Raw genomic sequence first — 26,498 nt, forward strand, 5'->3', positions numbered from 1 at the left:
CTGGTGTAACTACCACGTGGGACGCCGCGGTCCATTCGCCAGATTCCGCCCATAATCGACCTGGCTTGTGAGTAGATCTACTGTATAGAGGATAATCAAAATAACTGTGTCGGGTGTCAAGTCGATTGTTTAGTTTGATTTGAACAATACAATTCAACATTACAATCGAATGATATGGTTTTGAAAATATTTAAATACTGATAGTGGACATTTAAAGTGCATACGAACATATTTGTGAACATTAATAACCGTGGAAACACACGAAACTGTATGCAAACATTTTTGCGAACATTGCTACAATTATGAAAATGCAAGAAAATTTATGTGAAAAATAAGCACATGCGATTATTGGTTCAAAAGTTATATTGCAGTAAGAACATATTTGTGACAGATCCTTCCATTAGTTCCTCACAGATCGGGTTCTACTGGAGAACCTACATATTTTTAATTCCATTTATCTTTATTTGTTATTTATCATTTATTATTACCATTATTATCAGTCTGGACAGACCTATTTCTACATATGTATTTATTGCAATTATCCTATTTATGGTTTTATAGTTATTGAATAAAATACTAATTACTCCAGGTATAGTGAGTGCCCAGCCTCTTTTTGAAAAATCATCCATGGTGCCATACCAACACTTTGACAAAAGAGACCGGTTTCTTCTGGCTACCTGCCTCAGCTACTATTCTGATGCTGCTACTCGCCTGATGCCACACATCTTATGCCAAGTGCTCATTCTTTCACCCACCATCTTTAGTGGGTACTGGTATTGCCACTCACCTTCACACTATGTCACCTTGCCACTCTGTGATCTCTTGATTCTGCTGCCACATCCACACTATGTCACCTTGCCACTTTGTGGTCTCCTGATGCTGCTGCCACCTGCACACTATGTCACCTTGCCACTCTGTGGTCTCCTGATGCTGCTGCTACCTCAACACTATGTCACCTTGCCACTCTGTGGTCTCATGATGCTGCTGCCACCTCCACACTATGTTATCTTGGCATTCTGTGGTCTCCTGATGCTGCTGCTACCTCAACACTATGTTACCTTGCCACTCTGTGGTCTCATGATGCTGCTGCCACCTCCACGCTATGTTATCTTGGCATTCTGTGGTCTCCTGATGCTGCTGCTATCTCAACACTACGTCACCTTGCCACTCTGTGGCCTCCTGATGCTGATGCGGCCACCTCCACATTGTTATTATGCCACCCTTTGGTCTCCTGATGCTGCTGCTACCTCAACACTATGTCACCTTGCCACTCTGTGGTCTCCTCATGCTGCTGCCACCTTCATGCTATGTCATCTTGGCATTCTGTGGTCTCCTGATGCTGCTGCTATCTCAACATTATGTCACCTTGCCACTCTGGGACCTCCTGATGCTGATGCTGCCACCTCCACACTGTCATTGTGCCACCCTTTGGCCTCCTGAGGCTGCTGCCACCTCCACAGTATTTCACCTTGCCACTCTGTGGTTTCCTGATGCTGCTGCTACCACCTCAACACTATGTCACCTTGCCACTCTGTGGCCTCCTGATGGTGCTTCTGCCACCACCTCCACACTGTCATTGTGCTACCCTTCTCCTGATGCTGTTGCTGCCGCCACCTCCACACTCTGTCATTGTGTCACTCTGTGGCCTCCTGATGCTGCTGACACCTCTGCACTGTCATTGTGCCACTCTGTGGCCTCCTCCTGATGCTGCTGCCACCTCCAGAATCTGTCATTGGGCCACATTGTGGTCTCCTCATGCTTTTTCCACCTCACCACTATGTCATAGAGCCATTTTCATGATGTTCCCATCCTCCCTGGGCCACTATTTTGCCTTTCGTTGTGGCTGCCATCATCATTTATTTGACCCTTCTTCTGATCTGTTGGAAGGAAAAATGAGACGCACAACAGATCCGGTCTATGTAACAGCTGTAAGGCCTGCATGACATGGTCCCTATTTTGCATCAGAATTGGCTTATGATTTGGTAAATCACCAAAACCGATATCATGTAAATACAAACCTCCATAGAGATAAATAGTAAGATGTCTTTATTCAATATGACAGAAATGCATAAAACAAATAAACAATGAAAAATAATAGCAAATGCAAACCCCCCCAAAGAGAGGACAAAAAGGGAGCCGCAGAGTCAGGAATAAATAACAGAGTATACGCCTACCGCTACCAGCATAATAAGTATCTCTCAAGGTAAAAAGACCTTGGAATATAAACGCTGGAAAAGCAGGAGCAAATCATAAACAACAGAAAATTTGCTGTACTACCGTGTGTGGTACGTCGACCCTGCAGCCTCCTCCACCCAACGTCGTTTCGCCTAACAGGCTTCTTCCGGGGATGCATGATGTCAGTAATGCCTCCTCTTTTATTGCTACACTGATAAGGACAATTAAAAAGATCTGAAGGGCTGTTAATTCAAAGCCAATCCTGACCCTATGTTAGTAACCAATTCAGTCAGGCTAGGCCGGACTGAATAGGTGGTGTAGATGACACGCCGTCATGTGACCTATATGAGGTAACAGGACCTGTACTGGGGTCATGTGGCCAATGGCGCGCGCATCACGGGAGTAACGCGCCACCATATGCTCTAAAAAGCCCTGGCCCTATGTTGATAGTTGATTCAGAGAGGATAAACTAGACTGAATAGAAATATAAATAATATAAGTTAAGGTATGGTAATGTAAGTTGCACACCGTCCTGTGACTTGTGTAAAGTCACAGGACCTGTATCCGGGTAAAATTATCAATGGAGCGTGCATCGCATGGGTGATGCTCCATCATATGCTCGATCAGGTCACATGATCCGTAATCAGGGTCACATGACCAGTGATGTGCGCATTGCCAGGCCCACATTAGAAAAGAGAAGAAAAATTAGAAGAAAAATGGCCATGCGTTTCAAGCTGGAACCCATCAGCCAAACTTAAATAGATCAAGGCATGCATCAGCGGAAGACAGGTCAGCTACACATGGGACACATCAAAGGATAGCATGAACTCTTGATTAATCAGGTAATTATAGCATGACAGATGGACATGTATCAAGATAAAACCTTCAATCATAATCGTTGATTAAAAGTGATAGTATCAGTGCTGCATATTGTTAAAAGTTCAAAATATCAGTGAAAAGCATATGAAATAAGATGGGATAAAAATACAAATAGACAATATTCATATTAGAGTAAAATTAATAGCCAAATTGTACCAACATATATAAAGTCTCAAATATAATATGCAAATTGAAAAGTGTATAGTGCACATTATACACAAGTAGCGAAAGTGCATACGTGGAGGTGATGGTGACAGGACAAACATGCAGTGCAACCCAAAGTGAGAAATAAGTGAACAAAATAGTGGAAAAAATAGATTTTATATATATATATATATATATATATATATATATATATATATTACAATATAGAATACATAATTGTACATAGTACTAATAAGTGTTATACACAAAGTGAATAAGGGCAAATGATACATGATAAAATAAAATAAAAAAATAAATGAAAAAAAGTTAATAAAAAGTCTATTATGTCGATGCACACAGATCCTCCAGACCCCTTTCATCCTCAACATCATCCAATAGAGTTCCTCATAGCTGGTAAGTATCCCACCGGATTTCTTATATAGTGTCATTACATCCACAGGTTAGCAGATATCACAACAGCCTGAATAAAATAAAAGTAAAGTAAACTAAAATTGTAACAAAAATTCAGGAGTTAAAAACAATTAAACAAACACATGGACCAGCAAACAGACGAGGAAATACCCCCCCAGGAACAAGGGAGAGATATAAGAGTTATTATATAGGAACGGTTAAAAAGACATGTCCTCGTTGAGCCCGCCTGGTGCCACACAATCGAGTTCATAAATCCACCTTACCACTTTTTGAGCCAGCTGTTTTCTCTACTTGCCTTCTCTTAAGGATATGTAGACACGATCTATGCCCCTGACCCAAAATGTGGAGCTATCACAATCGTGGACTTCTTTGAAGTGTCTGGGAAAAGATCTCAATTTAGTTATATCATTTCCTTCCCTCGCTCCTTCTATGTACATAGACGCATTGGCATGGACAAGATGCCAAGGAAATTACCCCCAGTCTCACACGTGATGTTGTGAGTGATCTTATATTGCCTATCTGATCTGGCCGGATTTGAGAAATGTGTGGCCCTGTCTACATTTGTACAGGCCACACACTTCCCACATGGGGAACACCCCCATTTAGGGCCCTTAGATCCAAAAAGTTCCGAAGGCCGCTCATCTTGATAGTAACTTTTCACCAGGATATCTTTTAGATTTTTTGATCTCCTGTATGTGATTGCGGGGGCTGAGGGGAGGGCTTTCTCCAGGGTTGGGTCGAGACGTAACACCTCCCAGTATTTTGCCAAGGAAGATTTAATTTTTTTCCATTGGGGATTATATAGGTAGATATGAACAAAAATTTGTTTGTCTTCGACGGGCCTGAAGTAGGTGGTCACGTCTGATATTACTCGCTCTCTTGTAGCCTTGTGTGGTGCATTTTTCTAAATAACCCCTTTCCTTGAATCTCTTGGAGAGATCGCTAGCTTGTTTTTCAATTTTTTCTTTCATAGAGCAGATGTGTCTAAGTCGTAAGAATTGTCCATATGGTATACTGTGGATCAAATTGTGAGGGTGGCAGGATCTGGCATGTAATAATGCACTGGTAGATGTCTTTTTCCTGAAAAGGTTAGTACAAATACATCCATCATCAATAAGGATTCTAATGTCGAGGAAATCCAGGCTGGATCTATTAATCCTATAGGTTAATTTAATATTTAGATCATTATTATTCAAAGACTCCACCAGCTGGCAGAATCCAGCCTCTGTCCATCAGTTATTAGTATCCAAATTTTTGTTGTTTGGTGCTATATGATTTGGTAGCCAAAAGCAGGAGTGGTACAAAACACAGAAGACATGCAAATATTCCATTCACGTGTCATCTCTGCTTTGGATCCACTCCTGTATTTTTGGGCTTTAGCAATACTGACGGATTATTAACCAAATGCTGACTGAGTGAAGGCGGATGCTCCACAGACAGGATTAGTTTTTTGGGGGTTATTGGTTTGACGGATCAGAGGAAGGGCAAAATATTCAGTGACCTCACCACAAACTTACTGCTGACACTCTCCACTCTGTCGGGGAGCTCTACTTCTATAAGCGTTTAATAGAACAGGTTATGTAGACATCTATGTGGAATCAGCTGACGACGGTGTAAAAGGAGTGCGCTTCTTCTTGACACTGACATTGACCTGTAAGGCTGAGTTCACACTTGAGTTATTTGGTCAGTTTTGGCCCCGTAACTGCCCAAACAAGTGAAGTGTGCAGCAATTCTAAGAGCGACAACTGTCATCTACATGTCATACTGACTCACAGTATTGATTCACTACCACAGCAAGGCACAGTGTTCTACACCACTATAAAGGCAGGAAATAGCCGCTTTTAACGCGATTCACCACTAATAAATTCGGATCGAACCACATTTTTGGGACACATTTGGCGAATCTGTCAAATCAAATTTTTTTTTTATTCGCTCATCTCTAACGGGTAAGGCAATCGCGCTGCCCCAGTCTTTGAACCCCTCAGATTAACCCCTTCACACATTATGATTTATAGTTAAGTCATAATGCCTGAGGGGATGTATAGAGTGGGCCTCTGCAGCGGGCCCACTCCATACACAGCTGGTGCCTGCTGTATCATACAGACGTCACCCGCCCGCACTGGCAGGAGGCAATGATTGCGCCACACTTGTCATTTAACCCCCTGGAAAAATAAAATAAAAAAAAACACCAATATATTAAAAGTTTTAATCATCCCCCTTTCCCACTTTTACATATAAAAATATATAATTAATAAAAAATAAGCATAATAGGTATTGTCGCTTCTGAAAATGTCAGAAATAGGCCGAATCCACACGGCCGTGTTTCACAGCGTCATAACAACCAATGATGCCGTGTTCTCCTGCTCTCAGAAGGAATCCAGCCGTGGTTCCACGGACTGCTCACGGCCGTGTGCATTCGGCCTTATTAAAATATATTTCAAAAATTCATGTATTCAATGTAACAGAAAAAAATTTAAACTGCAATTCAACATTTTTTGTCATCTTGTCTCCCCAAAACATAAAATAACAGTGATCATAAAGACGTACATACCACAAAAATTCAACCAATAAAAATATAGTTTGTTACACAAAAAACAAGCCACAGCTCTGTAGGTTGAAATATAAAAAAGTTATGGCTGTCAGAATATGGCAATGCAAGGAAAATGTAGATTTTTTTTCAAAGTTTTTTTTCTTCTCTTTCATTAGTAAAAAACAAAACAAAACCTGTATATAAGTTTAGCTATTACCCCACTCCCCTGACGAAACAGCAAGAAGCGGTGAAACATGTCAGGAGGGGTAGTGTTTGCTGTTGTATTTTAGACAAGGAATAGCAGAGGACACCAATTGGAATTGGTAGGGAAAATTTAGATGGATAGAGTATTGTGTGTGTAGTGAACTGTGTGTGTGACCAATCCGCTCAGTGCTTGAAATTACAATCCACATAGCATAGGTGAACGAGCAGAGTGTACAATCAGTGCACATGTAATAGCACACTTAGCGGTGAATACCGCAGTAGCCTTATACTGTGAGTATCTCACCCCCAACATAGTGCTATAAAATAAAGCACTGAACGGACTACTGTTATACTAACATAGTAGTGGATTACAAATGTGTAGTTGAATAACACTGCTAAAAACCACCCTCATAATAACCACCCCCAGTACATATTGTTGCTGTTACCAGCAACACATTACACTATACGGTGCAAAAGTGAATATACAAAAAGGTTATATATGGAGGTGTTGATATTATAATAATAATAATAATAATAATAAAAAACGACACACCACTACGTTTTCAACAAGAAGCATTTATTATCAAACACAGTGTTACAACAAAAAGTACATATCTTAGTACTGCTATGTACTGGTGTTAAAACTGAAACCCTCTACTTAGTCCTGATAGTTTTAATGATACACATTTTTTCTTTTCTATAACAGCAGTGCTAAGTGAACATAATATATATATATATATATGTATGGCAGGCTGGATTCCCAGCCTGCATTTGTGGGAGGGGCGTAGGGTATTTAGCCGGCCCCACGCTCTCCTCCCAGGTGTCGGCATCGCGGCTCGTGCAGTGTGACGTCTTACCTGTGCGACTTCCGGTTCCGGCTCCCAGCTCCTGCGTGTAGCGGCGACTGCGTCTCCCGGCTTCGTCCATCTCCTCTGCGGCGTTGGTAAGTAGGCTCCGTGCCTCGGTTCCTTTACAGGTCGGGTGTTTGCGCGGCCGCAGTCTGCCGCGCGCCTCCACGCATTCCTCCGGGCCTGAGGGGTCCGCCGCTTACTGCCGCCCGCATCGCGCATGACCACCCGCTGCCTCACATTCCAAACCGGCCGGAACGACACGCCTCCTTCTCCGCCCATCTCCCGCCCGCTCCTGCGCCGCTTCTCGGGACCGGTCCCTTTCATCACTCCCCCCGCTCGGGCGTGGGGGTCCGGTCTTGGGAACACGTGGCAGGGCAGTCTGGGTGTCCATTGTGGGTCTGTGGCACATAATTGCCCTGTGTATGTGTGCATCAGGAATAAACTTCCCAGATTGGCAGACCCTGCAGCGCCGGGGAATGTCAGCAGATATGAACTCTGTCCGGCACAGACATTCGGACTACTGGGCGCCCCTGAGCCGTTCGTCAGGAGGCGCACCGTCTCTGCCATATTTAACCCCTGCCGCGCCTTTCCTCTCGGGGGGCTGACTGCGCGTTCCAACGCCCGGGAGCACCCCACTGGGAGCCCGGATGCATTCCACTAAGTGACGCCCTCCGGCCTTGTGGGGGTTGCAGCCGGGCTCCGCGCCGGGGCGTGTAAAATATCCGTGTCCGTCCCCTGATATGTTTCTCTTTCGTGTCCTGTCGCCTGAGTAAGTTCTCGTCATGTCCTTTTCACTCTTCACGTCCTGTCACCTGATACGTTCAGGTCCGTTTTCTTGTCTTATCACCTGATACGTTCAGGTTCGTTCCTGTCTTGTCACCTGATACGTTCAGGTTCGTTCCTGTCTTGTCACCTGATACGTTCAGGTTCGTTCCTGTCTTGTCACCTGATACGTTCAGGTTCGTTTCGTGTCTGGTCACCTGATACGTTCAGGTTCGTTTCGTGTCTGGTCACCTGATACGTTCAGGTTCGTTTCGTGTTTTAGTCACCTGATACGTTCGTTTCGTGTTTTAGTCACCTGATACGTTCAGGTTCTTTTCGTGTCTGGTCACCCATCATGTCAGGTTCTCCTCATTTCGTCACCTGATACGTTCAGGCTCGTCTTCATGTCCCGTCACCTGATACGTTCAGGTTCATTTTGTGTGCTGTCACCTGACTTGTTCAGGTTTTCCTCTTGTCCAGTCACCTTGAATCCAGGCTCCCTCCCTGTCCAGGTCACCCTTCATGTCCGGCCACCTGATACGTTCAGGTTCGCTTCATGTCCTGTCTCCTGTCACGTTCGGTTTCACTTCATGTCCTGTCACCTGATACGTTCAGGTTCTTGTCGTTTTCCGTCACTCTTCATGTCCTGTTCACCTGGCACGTTCAGGTTTTCATGTCCACCTGCCCTGTCAGGCCCCGTTCTTGTCTCCTTCCCATCACGCACGGATTTTCAGGGCCGGTTGCCTGACACTCCCACACTCACTCACTTCCATGGCCATCCCCGTTAGGACCTTCACCTGTCTTTGTCACACCCACGTTTCAACTTGTCTCTCACCATCCTGCCACGCCGCCTTTCCTGCCTCAGGTATACGTATCACGGTCAGGCTCTTCACCTCTCACACGCGGGTCCCGTGTGGCTCTCCGTTGCTGCCATGCGCGGGTCATGTCGCCTCACTGGCCGTCGCTCTGGTAGGAGTCCACTTTGGCGTACGTTTGAGGCCTCATCACCAGGGGCATCTCGGCCTTCGGTTTGTTTCACAGGACCCAACTCCTTCCAGTCACCTGTCAACCAGCTCTTGCTTCTTCTTTTCCTCACGCACGCAGGCCTTTTTGTTTTTCATGTTTCATCTTTTACTTACCTTCATTCTCGTTTTTATCTTGCCATCACGGCTTCACAAGGGCCACTCGGCCATGGCACCGTCTTCTTCTTCTCCAGCAACCCATCTCCTGGCACACCATGGGGTCTTCAGTCCGATCAGCCGGCACGTTCCATCACTCTCGTGTAATTCCTGACCCGCTCAGGTTGTCATTTCTTTCTTCCCCCATTCAGGTCTCGTTCTTTTCCTGATCGTCATCCGCGTAAGTTCCATTTTCAGAAATTTTGTTGGTATACCTCTCCACGCAGGTACCTGTTAAATTTCCTCCTCGCTCACCAATCCCAGGTTACGAGGTGCAAGTCTCACCCTCCCTGCGGACCTTCCCGGGTTCTTTCTTGCTCATTCCCAGGTTCCCCTTTTCCACCCCAAGTTCCGCTGGGCCCAAGGTAAGATTTTATTTTATTTTTTTTTAATTTCGGGTTTTCCCCCTTTTGGGGGTTCTCTTGCATGAGTTTGTCTTTTCAATCCAGATCCTCCCAACAGGGTCCGACCCAAATGGCGTGCCCTCTCCCCGAGACCATGTCCCACGTTTCGGACATTGAGGACTCAATGTCCATTCCTGAATCAGCGGTCTCCGAGGCAGCCAGCCGCGCGTCCTACAGACACTGGACCGTCCCCAGGCTGGTCGCCGAGCTCAAAAGGAAAGGGATCCGCCACTCGGCATCAGCGCGAAAGGCGGAATTGTATCGCCTGCTCTTTCCCCAGTCACCCAGGGCTTCCGAACCACCCGGAGCCACTGAAGACCTGGTCTCCATGTCAACGATTCAGCTCTCCTTAACCCAACTCCATGCAACCATCAACAACCTGGCATCTTCCATATCGCACATCGACTCAAGGCTCCAGGCCGTCGAGAACACGATTGCCACACCTCCTCCTCCCGCTGAGCCCGAAGCTGTTCCGTCAACCTCCTACGCCAACACCCCAGGTACGAGCCTTGCTTCGCCCGACATCGCCCCCGCTTTCTTCATTCCAGAAAACATCAGGCGGGATATCCTGGCAGGGAAGGACATCAATTTGGCCGCCATCCTGATCTCCACACATGACACGGTCGAAAACCGGACAATCGCCTGCGGTGATGTGTCAGTGGTACTGAGGTCCAAGGACGTCCGCCTAAACAAGAAGCTAACCATCCCTGAGTTTATGCTGACCTTCAGCCTGTACCGGGACATCGTGTGTTCCATTCATCCCCACCGCAGGGAGGAACTGGACATATACATGTACAAGGTCACTGAGTTGGGATACAAATATGGCGGTTCCGCTTTTTATGAATACCACCGGTCCTTCTCCGCCAAAGCGGCAGCAGCGTTCCTCCAGCACCAGCATGTCACCAACTGGGCGGTCTTGGACATGGAGATCTTTTGCAGGCATTTCGCCGGGCTGAAATCCCCTGCTTGTGCCGGTTGCCAGTCAGTTCTCCAGTTCGTCTGACTGGTGCCCCCATGTCCCTAACCCATCCCCGGCCAGGCCTTTGTTCAGCTCCGGAGCGCAGAAACCCAACCCCGCCACGGACAAACTAGGTCGTCCCATCACCTTCCTAGGGAAGAATCAAATCTGTAACAATTTCAACCTGGGTTTCTGCAGTTTCGATAAGTGCAAAGCCTTGCACATCTGCTCCATTTGTTTTAGGGCCCACCCTCAGTCCTCTTGTTCCCAACGCACGGCCAAACGCCCGTGACTAGGCGGGGTCAACATCGACCTGTTACTCTCCCTCCTCCAGCAACATCATGACCCCAGTTTTGTCCTGTTCCTCAAACAGGGTTTCACGGAGGGGTTCCATACAGGGCTAGTCACCCTTCCACAGTCCACTCATGAGTGCCCCAACCTTCTCTCTTCTCTTGCGGATCCCGGAGCGGTGGATGAACTGCTGGAGGCGGAGTTACAGAAGGGCTTCATGATCGGTCCATTCGCTGAGTCCCCTTTCCCGGTGTACCGAGTCAGCCCCATAGGTTTGGTGACCAAAAAATCATCTAATAAAAAGAGATTGATCTACGACCTGTCCGCTCCTCATGCGTCCAGCATCCCCAGCCTAAATTCCCTGGTCCCGTCGGACGAATTCTCCATGCAGTACTCTTCACTGGACGAGGCCGTGGAGCTCATCTTACAGGTCGGGGCAGGAGCTTGGTTGTCAAAAGCGGACATCTCCGATGCCTTCAAGTTACTGCCTATCCTGCCCCACCTGTGGAAGTTCTACGGCATCAAATGGAGGGCAAAGTATTATTTTGCCACCCGCTTGACGTTCGGGTCAAAGAGCAGTCCTTGGCTCTTTGACCAGTTCGCCCAAGCTCTCCACTGGGTCCTGGTCAATCACGTCCACTGCCCGAGGGTCATCCACTATCTGGACGACTTCTTGCTCATTGAGCAGCCTGAGCATGCCCCGGACAGGCTGGTCAGCCTCCTCAGCCTGTTCAATCGCCTGAAAGTTCCGGTGGCCCCAGCGAAGGTGGAAGGCCCCTCCAGGGTAATCACCTTCCTGGGTATCACCCTGGACACAGTCAAAATGGAGGCCAGCCTTCCCCTGGACAAACTAAGCAGGCTAAAGGACTCGGTGGCCAGGCTTGTGGGTACCCGCACGGTGTCAAAGTTGGAACTCCAGTCTCTGTTGGGGTCCTTCAACTTTGCCGCCAGGATCATGCCACAGGGCAGATCATTCACCGCCGGCCTGCTCAGACTCCTCCCAACAGCCTCTGATCAGCATGCCCTCATTTACCTCGGACGCGATGCGTTGGCAGATCTGGCCATGTGGTCCCTATTCTTGTCCAGCTGGAATGGCATCTCCCTCTTCGTTCCTCAGTGGGACGATGCCTCCCCCTTGGTTTTCTCTGATGCTGCGGCTTCTCTCGGTTTCGGGGCCATCTGCGGGGACCAATGGTTTGCGGGCCCTTGGCCCACGCAGGTCTCTTCGGACCAGGAGGCTGCCAGGTCCTCGCCCCTACTCGAGGTCTACCCCATAGTCGCAGCCGCTCTCATCTGGGGGCAGTCATGGAGCAATAGGCCGGTGCGTTTCATGACCGACAACCAGGCAGTCGTCGACATCCTCGCCAGGGGTAGGTCCAGTTCACCGAAGGTCATGCGTCTGGTCCGTAAGCTCACCTGGCTGTCTCTCCAGTACAATTTTCATGTCTCCTGCAGACACATAGAGGGAAAGAAAAATACCGCAGCCGATGCTCTGTCCCGTTTAAATTTCAATTTGTTTTTTCAGGTCATGCCGGGAGCACAGAGAGTCGGGATCAACCCACCAGGGTTCGAAGCCCTGATCATGGATTAGAGGAATACATTTCCGCGGCCCACGGTCTCATCCGCAGGTCCCTCTCGGTCAATTCAGCCCGCAACTATCTCACGGGGTGGAACACCTTCAGGCGGTTCGCACACCTTCATCCCAGGGGGGACAGGGACAGAGTCTCTTTCATCCTGGCCTTCCTGGCATACTGCCACAAAGAGCTCCGATTGTCCCACAACACCATCAGACTTTACCTAGCAGGCATCCAGCACCACCACATGATTAGTCACCCCAGTCATACCTCTTTCTTTTCCTCCCAGGCGGTCAAGGCGGCCTTGAGAGGCATCCAGAAGCTCTCTTCTCCTCCCACTCCCTCCAGACAACCAGTCACAGGGGACTTATTCCAAAAAATTTCTGGCGCCCTAGATGGCAGTCCTTTTGGCCCTTTCCGAAGTCTGATCCTCAAAGCTGCCCTCTATCTCAGCTTCTATGGGTTCCTCAGGCCTGGGGAATTCTGCTGCACCTCAGCCCAGAACCCAGGGCCAGCAATCAGCCAGCTAAGCCGTAGTTCAGACCACTTCACCTTCTCTCTACTTTCCTCCAAAACCTCCCAAGTCGGTCCACCGGTCCAGATCGAGTATTTCAATTCGTCCAATCCTTGGTGCCCAGTGTCGGTATTCAATCAGCTACTCTCCATTCTCCACGAGAGAACTCCCGACAGCCCCCTACTGCCTTTTCCCGTGCTTCCAATGACATCCGCGCAATTCATCAAGCACATTCGCTCCATAGTTTCAGGTCTGGGGTTCCATGGTGCCTCCATCTCCGGCCACTCTTTCCGGATAGGGGCCGCATCCGCAGCTTCCAAACATGGCGTTCCCGCTCACGTCATACGAAAGATGGGACGATGGCAATCCACATGTTTCTCCCGTTACATCCCACATCCACGGGTCGAGATCGCCAAAGCTTTCTCCAGTTTGGTCTTATAAATTCTCATTTCAATAAACAGCCTAAATCCATGTTTTGCCCCCTTTTTTGGCTACCCGCGTCACATGGCTAAAGGCACACCACCAGCCAGTTAGGTCCCACCACGTCCGGTGTCTCCTCCTTCGTTCCCACACTCCCCCCGGAGCCTTGACCACAAGTATGGCAGGCTGGATTCCCAGCCTGCATTTGTGGGAGGGGCGTAGGGTATTTAGCCGGCCCCACGCTCTCCTCCCAGGTGTCGGCATCGCGGCTCGTGCAGTGCCCCACCCGACCCTCCCTCATCTCCAGTCTCACCCTCAACTCAGACTCCCCGGGTTAGCCCCCTTTTTTGGCTACCCGCGTCACATGGCTAAAGGCACACCACCAGCCAGTTAGGTCCCACCACGTCCGGTGTCTCCTCCTTCGTTCCCACACTCCCCCCGGAGCCTTGACCACAAATATAGTTAGGACTCCTAAAGAGATTTTTTTGGTCAGAGGACCGTTTTGTTTGTTGCAAGTTTGGTATCATCGCATTTGTACTGAGCCACAGAATAAGACAGAATAAGGATTTCAAGTCATTTTAAGCGCATGGTTGATGTGAAAAGCCCCAAAACCTTGGCTGAATTCTGTTTTTCTTTCAATTTTGCCACACAATTTATTTTTTCCATTTTGCAATACGAGATATGGTAATTTAAATGGTGGCATTAAAAAATACATCTTGTCCTGCAAGAATTAATCCCTCATATAGCTATGTGAGCGGAAAAAAAAAAAGTTATGATTATTGGAACAATGGGAGGAAAATTGAAAATAGTCCTTGACACAAAAGGGTTAAACAACAAATTGGAGAGTACTGCAGTGCAGTCTATATAGTTTTGTTTTACAATATATCATAATGAAACTAAAGGGAATCTGTCACCCTAATATGTTCCCCTATTCAAGGTCAAACATCGGATTTTGAAAGGTAGTTTCGAAGTACATTAGTGCCAAAAGTGGAGACACCAAAGTTCTCAAATTTGAACATTTCTAAAAAAAAAATGTAAATGATAATTGCTCTGTCTAATAGGCCCTTAAAGGGTCACTGTACTTTCATGGAATCTCATTTCATTTAATAGAGAATGGTGTAAGTAACAAATTTAAAAAATCACCTAATAAAAAAAAAAAGACCTACTAGGGGTCTCACTTCCACCTAATTTGAATTCCATCCCTGGTAACAGAGACTCAGAAGACGGCTGACAAGAGGGTGCTTGTCAGAGCTATATGAGATCATGAGCCTGATAAAACCACTGATTGTACACTGCATTTGAACATCACATGAGTCTCTAGTTTTTCTGTGTGATTTATTCCTCCTTATCAGCTATCTGAGCTCCCTAGAAGAAAACAAATATAGTGGGAAGTGAGGTCACTACAGTACAGTATTGGGAGAAGGGAGACACTCACTGCTTCTGAGTGAAATGCATCTAGCTGTGCAGCTGAAACAAGGAATAATATCCCTGAAAAAGACTAAAAGACTTTAGAGGGGCTCAAAAATAACTGTTGCTTCACAGTTATGGTTTTACAAAGAAGCACAGCCATTATGCATACTTATTTTGAAAACTCAGGTATGCTTCATGTATTCATTTTCTATACAGTGCCATCACAGGCCATCATGGGGTTTCCCATGCTCGCAGAAAGGGAAGTATATTGTTAGGTGTTGGTTGCAAAAGTTATTTAGGCGTGAAGGATATCACTTACCTGGGTGTACTTTTCTGGGAAATAAAGGTTTCGAACCAAGTTAAAGCTCTAGTGAGGTCTGTTTGAAGGAGGACAGACATTTATTATATAGTAAAGGAGAGATAAATGGACATTGTAATAACTAATGAAGGTCTGTTAATGAAGGAATAAAGTCCTGATTTAAAAGAGTGTCAATTTGCATAAGTGGCGAGAGGAAGAACATACATGTCTGAAGTATATGGTTTGAGTTCAAAATTCGCCATGTTTGGGATGTTAAGGGTTTTATAAGTTTAAGGGGTTTTAGCTTTTTATAGTCACAAAATATTAGTTTCTGTAGTGGTATATTGAATATCTCTTCTTCTATAGAGACTCACAGTTTATGAGGAGGTTTACGGAACCAGTCTATTATTCTACAAAGATGTATTGCTTGAAGAAAGGATTCAGGATCAGGAAGATCCATGCCACCTCCTTTATGCGGGAGTTGCAATATTGTATATCGTATACGTGCCTTCTTACCCTTCCATACAAACCGAGAGAATATTTTATTTACTTCTACAATGAACATTTTCCATACATAGTGTAGGAAGGAACAAGAGTCCATCATTGATTGTCGGTACTCTTCACAGAGTTTCCTGGCCTCGGTGAGGTTAGAAACTTTTTTTCCCCTGAGGTGTCAGTATTGCAGATTGCAGTCTGACACTTCAGCTGGTTAGTATGGCTGTAAAGCTGATCCGGGACGACTCTTACTGGGAGTAACCAAAGTGTTGGGTGGGTGGCTTCTCCCCACGTTCCACGCTGGGTCTTGGGAGGCTTATAAAAAGCAGTCAGCACTGTCAGGTGTGGTGGATTATCCTCCATCTCACAGTAAAGCTGTGGAGTCTCTGTGGTTTGGGTTCTAAAGATGTGTGCCGTGCAAAAGGGCTGAGAGCCGCATGCTAGAAAACAGGCCCCTAAAGCCTGCTGGGGACAGCTGATGAAAAATGGTTAACAAGGTGAATGTTTGTGTTCTGTTCTTTCCATGGTGTGAACGAACACCAAGACTGCGAACTGTTATTTTGTTTTGCCTTCTGTGTGAATAAACACTAAACTATTTAAGTTAAAGACTTTGTGATTGCCTCTATACTGTGTCCGCTAACCTGCCTACCAGAACGAATTCCCACAATAGATAGGTAGAGCTTGTAATAAATAATTACTCTTCGGCCAAATAAGACATTTAGCAATATTTTTGTTACCGGTATATGTATACGGTATACTTATGGTATAGACCACAATGATAGGGTTTGGGTTATCTTGTTAACTAAGTGTCATGGTCTTACCTCCTTGCTGCTCCCTTCGTTTGACATGTGCTGGCGGCCATCTTGGTTTCTGGGTTTTCTTGTAGCCTCCCACCCTGCGGCTCCTCCTTCCCACTGGGAGGAGCTGGATGCCCAGCTCATATATATAGGAGGTCTGTGGCTTCAGTTCCTTGCTTGGTCCTCCTGTGTTCACATGCTTCCAAGACTGCTGCTGCTTCTGGTTCCTGATCCTGGCCTCGTCTGACTACCCCGTTGGTTCCTGATTCCGGCTTCGTCTGACTACCCCGTTGGTTCCTGATTCCGGCTTCGTCTGACTACCCCGTTGGTTCCTGTTCCTGGCTTCGTCTGACTACCCTTCTGGTTCCTGACCTCTGTCTCCGCAAGACCCTGCTTCGGTTTAGCCATCCGTTCGGACTTTGCTTACGGCTTGCTCTTCAATAAAACCTTCTTATTTTCCACTTATCTCTTGTTGTACGTCTGGTTCATGGTTCCATGACATTAGGACCAAGCCATGAATTCTGACGGTACAGGGCCACCCTCGCTACCTACGCTGGTTGCCAGACTTGATCAGCAGGATCACCTGTTGGGTCGGTTCGCTGTGGCGTTGCAAACCCTGCTTGAACGCACGGCTCATTTAGCTTCCGTTGCCGATGGGTCGGTTGTCGCTCCTGGGCCCGCTCCTACTGCCGCTCCGGTTGTTGCGCCAGAGTCTACCCTGACACCTGTTGCTGCGCCTGTGGTGTTTCAGGGTATGACCGGTTCTGCCCCCCTTCCACAGCGCTTTGGGGGAGAGCCAACTCAGTGCCGAGGTTTCCTTAACCAGGTGGGCATTTACTTCGAGTTGCTGCCACATGCCTTTCCTACTGAGAGATCAAGGGTGGGCTTCTTGATCTCGCTGCTCTTGGACAAGGCCTTGGCCTGGGCCAGCCCTTTATGGGAGAACAACAATCCGGTGGTTGCCGAGTTTTCCGGTTTTGTTGCTTCTCTTCGGAAGGTATTCGATGTGCCGGCTCGTGCTGCCTCTGCTGCGAAGCTCCTTATGTCCATCAGACAGGGTTCACGATCCGTAGCTGAATACGCCATTGAGTTTCGTACCCTGGCAGCAGAGGTGGGCTGGAATAATGAGGCTCTGGTCGCTGCTTTCTCTCATGGTCTCTCGGATGCCTTGAAGGATGAGGTTGCAGCTAAGGACCTACCAGTGGAGCTCGAGTCTCTTATTTCTTTCCTGATTTTGATTGACACCAGACTCAGGGAGAGACCTTCCTTTAAGGAGAGCCTGCGGAGGTCTCCTAACAGATTGGCGCCTACGTTTGCTGTCCCACCCGTGCCTCCCTCTCCTCCCACGCCTCCTGGGGATGACTTGTCTGGGGGTGAACCCATGCAGCGGGGGTTTGCTCGCCTGTCTGAGGGGGAGAGGGTACTCCGGAGACGCGAGGGCCGATGCATGTACTGTGGTCTCGGTGGGCATTTTCGGTTGGCATGTCCGAACCGTCCGGGAGAACGCTCGCACCTGAGGTCCTGTCGGGGGCAGATCTTGGGTGGAGTCTCCTCGTCCCCGGTTTCCCGTGTTGACAAACCACTGATCACGGTTGTCCTCTCCTGGGTCGGGGGCTCGGTGACGACCCAGGCGTTGGTGGACTCTGGTGCTGGTGGTTTGTTCATTGATAGAGTGTTCGTTGCCGCCAATTCCATTCCTCTGCAGCCTCGAGGTTCCCCACTGGCTCTTGAGGCGATAGACGGCAGACCCCTTCTGCCGCCACACGTGACTCATGAGACCCTTCCAGTGGGGATAGCCATTGGTGCCGTTCACAGAGAGTCGGTCTGTCTCCAGGTTATTTCGTCTCCACACTACTCGGTGGTCTTGGGGTACCCCTGGCTCCAGAAGCATAATCCGACTTTCGATTGGAGATCGGTCGAGATCCTCTCGTGGTCACCGCAGTGTGGGGCTAGTTGCATCCATGGGCCTGTCAAGTTGCTGTGTACTTCCTCGGACTCTCTGTTGCCTCCTGAATACGAAGAGTACCGGGATGTATTCGATAAGGTGCGTGCGGTTGCCCTACCTCCGCACCGCCCATACGATTGTGCCATAGAGTTACAATCCGGTGCCGTTCCTCCTCGTGGCAAAGTCTATCCACTGTCGGTAGCGGAGAATGAGGCCATGGAGGAGTACGTGAGGGAGGCGCTTTCACGCGGACACATTCGCAAATCCTCGTCCCCGGCAGGGGCTGGATTTTTCTTTGTGAAAAAGAGGGGCGGCGAGTTGAGGCCTTGCATCGATTACAGGGGTCTCAATCGCATCACGATCAAGAACGCTTACCCGATACCCTTGATTTCCGAGCTGTTCGATCGCCTCAAAGGGGCCACGGTCTTTACCAAACTCGACCTGAGGGCGGCATATAACCTGGTAAGGATCAAGGCGGGCGATGAGTGGAAGACCGCGTTTAACACCAGGACCGGTCATTATGAATCCTTGGTTATGCCCTTTGGGTTGTGCAATGCGCCCGCAGTCTTCCAGGAATTCATCAACGATGTTTTCCGTGACCTGTTGCAGCAGTGTGTGGTGGTCTATTTGGATGACATCTTGGTATATTCTGCATCCATGGAGGCCCACATTCTGGATGTCAGACGAGTGTTGCAACGCTTACGAGAGAACAAGCTGTTCGGTAAGCTTGAGAAATGCGAATTTCACCGATCCCAGGTAACCTTCTTAGGTTACATCATTTCCGCTGAGGGGTTCTCCATGGATCCTGAGAAGGTTTCGGCTGTCTTACAGTGGCCCCAGCCCAGTGGGCTTCGTGCCCTGCAGCGCTTTTTGGGCTTCGCCAATTATTATCGGAAGTTCATCAGGGACTTTTCCATGCTAGCCAAGCCTCTCACGGATCTGACCAGGAAGGGCAGTAATCCTCAGGTCTGGCCGCTCGAGGCCATCCGAGCTTTTGAGGCTCTAAAGTCCGCCTTTGTGTCGGCTCCGATTCTGTCGCATCCCAACCCTGGGTTGCCTTTTGTCCTCGAGGTGGACGCGTCTGAGACGGGAGTAGGCGCCCTCCTGTCTCAGCGTAGAACACCAGAGGGTCCTCTGCTTCCTTGTGGGTTTTACTCCCGGAAACTGTCTTCCGCGGAGTGCAACTATCAGATTGGTGACAGGGAGTTATTGGCCATCGTGCAGGCTCTTAAAGAATGGAGGCACTTGCTCGAGGGCTCGGTGGTTCCGGTTCTCATCCTGACGGACCACAAGAATCTGACCTACCTCTCTGAGGCCAAGAGATTGACACCACGTCAGGCCAGATGGGCTCTGTTCTTGTCACGTTTTAATTACGTGGTCTCCTACCTACCCGGCTCCAAGAACATCAGAGCGGATGCCTTATCACGGCAGTACTCCGAGCTGTCCGGGGAGGAGTCGATTCCGACTACGGTCATACCCCCGAATCAGATCCTGGCCGCTTTTCGCACCAGCCTGACTTCTCCTCTGGGTGAGCAGATTTTGGCGGCTCAATCTGGTGCTCCCTCTGGGAGACCCAACGGCAGATGTTTTGTGCCTGAGGAGTTGCGCACTCGGTTGTTGCGAACCTACCATAACTCCAAGGCCGCGGGGCACCCTGGAAAGAATCAGCTGTCCTGGGCGGTTTCACGTCTGTTCTGGTGGCCTTCTCTACGTTCCGACATCGCCGCATATGTAGCGGCATGCTCCGTTTGTGCCCAGAGTAAGTCCCCTCGGCACCTTCCGTTGGGCCTTTTGCAACCCATAGCCACCGGGGAGCGTCCATGGTCACACCTGGGGATGGATTTCATTGTGGACCTCCCTGCATCCCGAGGCCATACGGTCATTCTCATGATTGTGGATCGGTTTTCCAAAATGTGCCACTGTGTTCCTCTCAAGAAGTTACCCTCTGCACAAGAGTTGGCCTCGATTTTTGCCAGGGAGGTCTTCCGGTTGCACGGTTTGCCCAAGGAGATTGTGTCGGATCGGGGGAGTCAGTTTGTGTCCAGGTTCTGGCGCGCCTTTTGCTCCCAGTTGGGGATTCATCTCTCTTTCTCCTCGGCCTACCACCCTCAGTCCAATGGGGCCGCAGAACGATCCAATCAGGCCTTGGAGCAATTCCTTCGTTGCTATGTCTCCGATCACCAAGACAATTGGGTTGACCTCCTGCCTTGGGCTGAGTTTGCCAGGAACACGGCGGTGAACTCTTCCTCTGGGACGTCTCCCTTCATGGCCAATTATGGGTTCCAACCTGCCGTGTTACCGGAGGTATTCTCTCCCCAGGATATTCCGGCTGTGGAGGATCACCTTTCCGTCCTACGTGCTTCTTGGGTACAGATCCAGAGGTCCCTTGAGGTCTCTGCGCAGCGCCAGAAACTCCAGGCTGATCGCAGACGAGCGCCCGCTCCTTCCTACCAGGTCGGAGACCGCGTATGGTTGTCCACCCGCAACCTCAACCTTCGAGTGCCCACTCCCAAGCTGGCGCCTCGCTTTGTTGGTCCCTTCCGAGTGCTTCGCAGGGTAAACCCGGTAGCCTATGCCCTTGCGCTTCCTCCTGGCATGCGGATCTCCAACGTGTTTCATGTCTCCCTGTTGAAGCCACTGGTGTGTAATCGTTTCACTTCCTCGATTCCTCGGCCTCGTCCGGTCCAAGTGGGCAATCGTGAGGAGTATGAGGTGAGCAATATCCTGGACTCACGCCTGGTCCGCGGCCGGGTGCAGTTTTTGGTCCATTGGCGTGGTTATGGTCCAGAGGAGCGTTCCTGGGTTCCCTCCGCAGATGTCCATGCTCCTGTCTTGCTCCGAGCCTTCCACGCACGCTTCCCTCAGAAACCGTTCCTTACTCCGCGGAGGAGGGGCCCTTGAGGGGGAGGTACTGTCATGGTCTTACCTCCTTGCTGCTCCCTTCGTTTGACATGTGCTGGCGGCCATCTTGGTTTCTGGGTTTTCTTGTAGCCTCCCACCCTGCGGCTCCTCCTTCCCACTGGGAGGAGCTGGATGCCCAGCTCATATATATAGGAGGTCTGTGGCTTCAGTTCCTTGCTTGGTCCTCCTGTGTTCACATGCTTCCAAGACTGCTGCTGCTTCTGGTTCCTGATCCTGGCCTCGTCTGACTACCCCGTTGGTTCCTGATTCTGGCTTCGTCTGACTACCCCGTTGGTTCCTGATTCCGGCTTCGTCTGACTACCCCGTTGGTTCCTGTTCCTGGCTTCGTCTGACTACCCTTCTGGTTCCTGACCTCTGTCTCCGCAAGACCCTGCTTCGGTTTAGCCATCCGTTCGGACTTTGCTTACGGCTTGCTCTTCAATAAAACCTTCTTATTTTCCACTTATCTCTTGTTGTACGTCTGGTTCATGGTTCCATGACACTAAGGAGGAGAAATTGATGAGATTAGACAAGATGTTATCGCTCTGAAATTTTATGGTGGGTACCGTGGGTTGTGTCCAGTCATAATGTACATACAAATAGGTACTGGTACATAGTATAAACAATGCCTAAAGGATAATCAAGGCTATTTCAATGGAAGTGGCAGCCCAAGATATAAGCTCCACTACACTAATATGCTGGGCCTATACAAGTGCCGTAGGATGTGAGGCACTTGCAGTAGTGTGGGGAAACCTTGTGATAAAAAGTCACCTCCAATCTGGTTGGCCTGAGCACATACTGAGGCAGTGGGATAGCCTGCCTGCAGATGGAAGCTGATCCGGAATTTAATTCACAGCCTGGTCTCAAAATAATGTATATTAAAGGAGACCACGGCACAGGTTTTTTCGTATGTAAGAAAATTATTTTTATATTTTCATATTTTCATTTCATGATATAATTTTCATTTCATGATATTATTCCAAAATTTCATTGTTTTAAAGCATCCAGGAATGCAAAAGACTTGGCCAACGTTTAACGTTTCGGTCCTTGTATGGGACCTTGATCACGGCCTTTGTCCGTGTTGCATATTGCCTGCTGGGGGATGCGCATCCCCCAGCAGGCAATATGCAACACGGACAAAGGCCGTGATCAAGGTCCCATACAAGGACCGAAACGTTAAACGTTGGCCAAGTCTTTTGCATTCCTGGATGCTTTAAAACAATGACATTTTGGAATAATATCATGAAATGAAAATTATATCATGAAATGAAAATATGAAAATATAAAAATAATTTTCTTACATACGAAAAAACGAGTGCCGTGGTCTCCTTTAATATACATTATCTCACATTACCACTGAGCACCGTGCAAAAAAGATTTTTTCAGGAGTGCCGTCCAACTCAAGTGCATCATGGTCTCAAAATAAGGCCTGAGACGCAGCACGGGGATGTCAGAGCTTCCATGACATGAACGTGGTACTGATATCTTGAGATCTGGACACCTGTGTTAATACAACTTTCAATGCTTCTATTTTAAACACATATAAACCAATTTTTTTCTAGCAGGGCAAACCTTTTAATGTAGGTTCATCTTTGATGAGTCTACACTTGCAAATACATGTACTATATTTTCAGAGCAAATTGTGAAAACAAATCATCCTTTCTGTTCTTATTAATTTTATTTCATTATACAACCCACGATGCACGTTGCTTTGCCATCTAAAAGCCTCTGCAGACATGTTTTCATAAAGAAAGTAAAAAAATAAATTCAATAGCAGCATACTCAATTTGTCTGTAATCCTTAATATAATCTCATAATCATTTTCTACTTTTCAAAATGTACTGATATATTTTGTCAAAATTATTAATGTTATTACTTTAGCAATAAACATTCTTTAGATAACTGAAATGCTGATAAGTTCCTGAGAGTCTTCTGAGTTATTTCTTTCATTAATCACAATACTCTGTGGTACTTTACAGGCTGCCAAATGAAATCTATGGGAACAATTTGTGCTTAGAATTAATATTTTAAACTGTGCATTGTACAATATAATATTACAAAATAATCTCTACCTGCATTCAGTATTGATTATTGAATACTGCTGAGCCCCAAAGTAAATCTGCAACTGGGCTCCACACATAAACAATGGGCATGGACCGACTGTGTCACTGAATGGATTGGGCTACTCTGAAGGGTGATATCTTAATGGCCCTTTAATTTTTACCCTTTCAGTCATAAACAGGGATAGTACTTACAAGAGGCAACTGGCTTGATGGTTACATGCTTACGTGGGCCAACACTCTAATGGTTACAACAGTCATTCTTTGAAGGCACTTGGTTAGAGGCAATAGTTTTGATGAACATGCCACTTTTTAACCACTAACAGTTTAGTTTATATTACAAATGCTTGCAGTGCCATCAACATCCTGCTTGAGGAAATATGCATGTATCTCTTTATTACAAACTACATGTGAAATGGTGGTTAATAGAGGTGAGCAAATCTGTCGAGATTCGCTTCAGTTCTGATTTGCCAAATTTTAAAAAAAGTTGGGTCCGAAGGTGGCTCCAATTGCCCTTAAAATTGGTATACAACACCCTCTAGTCTCATAGGACTCATAATATTTAGGAAAACATGTTATCTCTCTTCAATAATTTTTAATGAATCTTTACTTTTTTTCCCAGCCCCACCCCCTTCCCAACCACAACTTTCTTAAGCTCTGGAACGCAATGACAGCAATTGTAAATCTTGAACAGCTGATTTAAAAACACACCGCACCATTGCATGCGCTATGCTTTTTCATATTCCAAAGCTTCCAAAAATTGTCTCTTATTTGAGGAAGTTGGAGTTTGATTACACACAGTGTTATGGGGTAAAAAAAGAAAAACAGTGGCTTGTTGGGGAACCATGCATCCAAAAATGATGCCTTAATAGGGTCAGAATGCCTGCCTATATGAGTCTACCACACCACCTGGGCCAGAGGCCAGGAAAATTTGTGAATTATAAATACATTTAAGACAAAGGCATGGAAGTGCACCACATTTGTTGAACAACAAGAGTTAAATTTCAAAATATCAGCACAGAAAACCTTGCATGCTTGTCAAGGAGTCCGACACTACACGAGACAGAGACCAGAAGAATACAATTTAAGTTAACCACCAGATTTACTGACTTAAGAGAGTTACATTTTAAATAGCATTTGCAGAACTCTTTCATGCTTGGCTAGGAGTCCAACATCGACACCGCATGGGATAGGGCCCACCAGCATAAAAATTAAGCTAACTGCCAGGTTTACTGACCGACGAGCATTACATTTAAAATACCAAGTAGTGGAACACTTGCTAGCTTGGTAAGGATTCCAACACCGACACCAGACAGGACAGAGCCCAGAAGAATAAAATTTAAGCTAACCACGAGATTTACTGGCCAATATGAGTTAAATTTCATTATTTGAAAGTGATTACAGGCTCGTGCATTTCAATAAAATTTAATTTTCAACTCGTTTGATAGTTCCTTTTATTGTGCAGAAGATAGTAGAGATGTTAGTTCACTATTTTCTTTTTTTGTAGGCATTTGATTTGTACAGTATGTAATGTTCTTAATTACATAAAGATTTTTTGACATATACATACCATTGATTTATTCAGGGGGACATTTAAGAAAGCTGTTACACCAGTCTTGTGGCATTAAATTGTCGAATATTTTGGGGCAAATGACAATTTGAGCAATATTATGAGACTTTTGGCATCCCGCATCACTTTCAGAAGTGGAGTGAGAAGTTGATCTGTTTTGGAAAGTAAATTGCTTTTAAGGTGCATTTATGATGTGCAACACTGTTAATGTCGTAGCCAGTCACAAAGTATTGGTATGTCAGGTAATGCTGTGGCATACAATCACTTAAAAAGGCCAAACCACATTACACATGCGCTGAAATTTAAAAGTCTGTGCGCCATCTCACAAATTTTACAACCAACATACTTGTAGGTCTTTCAGGAGGTGACCACGCTATATATATTAAAGAGGAAGGTTCAAAGGTCTCGTGGCTCTCTATACCTCTCTGTCTAGTCTTTTATAAAACATACATTTTATTGGTTACTCTTTTAAAAAAAAAAATATATATATATATATATATATATATATATATAGATATATCAGGGAACTCTTAACATAACGCAATTAAAATTCCTCAGAGATTGGAGAGGTGGGACTATGTGTTTTCACATTTTAATTGTATCGATTCAACCTATACACAGACTCCAGCGGGTGCCTGATAAACTCTCAGGTTATACCCCTTTTTTTTTAAGTATTTTCCTTGATTGGATTCTACCTATACACCAGCTGTATATATATATTTTTTTTTTAAAAGAGTAACCAATAAATTTATGTTTTATAAAAGACTAGTCAGAGAGGTATAGAGAGCCACGCTAAGGTCCCAGAGACCTTTGAACCTTCCTCATCTTACAAATTTGGCACTGAACAAGAATCCAAAGGCAGACTTAAAAGTTATCGAAAAAACAGCTACCCCTGTTGGGGTCATTTATCAAATTAGTGTCAAGTATAACTGGCTAAGCTGCCCAAGACAACCAGATTTCACCTTTCATTTTTCACAGCTCCTTTGGAAAATGAAAGGTGGAATCTGATTTGTTGCTATGGGCAAATAAGCCAGTTCTACTTTACACCAGTTTGATAAATGACCCCAAATCTGTTTATATTAATAAAAAAATTTTAACACATTTTGAAATGTATACTAAATTCCAATCATTAATTGTAATATTTTCAGAGACATTTTGTGGCATGTATGACAGCAATTCTTCAGCAAATGGATGACCAGCATTATACTCACTACATTGGAATGTTTCAGTCAAGTTCAGACTTGGTGGTAAGTTCTGCATGACTTTTATTATTTATTGTTATGCTGAAATCCCGCTGGGCAATTAAGATGCAAATGGTTTTTAAAAGTAAAAAATAGCAGCAACGGATTGTTTCCAATTGTTCGGACATACGGTCAGGTTTCCGCATACAGTTTTGGAAGCTAAAATCCTGAGTGGATCATAAAAGTAGAGAAAGTATGAAGGACAAATATGACTTCTCTTTTTTTCAATTCACTCCTGATTTTGGCATCCAAAACTGCATGCAAAAACCTGACTTTGTGGCCGTAACCCTAAGTAATAACGACAATTAGTGCTAGGCCTTCTTCTGCAAGAACACATTCTGATTCTGTGTTCTTTGAATCTTTAATAAGGTACCTAAAAACCATGTTATTATATCAGCATGTTTCCCATACAAAGATAATAAAGTTATTTTAGATGAGAAAGGAGTAATAAAAGGCTCACTAATG

General features: G+C 46.5%; 1 protein-coding gene across 3 annotated transcripts in view; it reads left to right on the forward strand.

Moving 5' to 3' along the window:
• DOCK2 (dedicator of cytokinesis 2) overlaps window positions 1–26,498 on the forward strand; it is a 1,177,826-nt gene that overhangs the window by 729,236 nt on the left and 422,092 nt on the right. For all 3 annotated transcript variants that reach the window (XM_044280877.1, XM_044280878.1, XM_044280879.1), the window contains one exon: window positions 25,941–26,039. In XM_044280877.1, the coding sequence (XP_044136812.1) occupies window positions 25,941–26,039 (99 nt within the window). The remainder of the gene's footprint in view (window positions 1–25,940; window positions 26,040–26,498) is intronic.

Source organism: Bufo gargarizans, chromosome 2 (genome assembly GCF_014858855.1).
Source record: "Bufo gargarizans isolate SCDJY-AF-19 chromosome 2, ASM1485885v1, whole genome shotgun sequence".
NCBI lineage: Eukaryota > Metazoa > Chordata > Amphibia > Anura > Bufonidae > Bufo > Bufo gargarizans.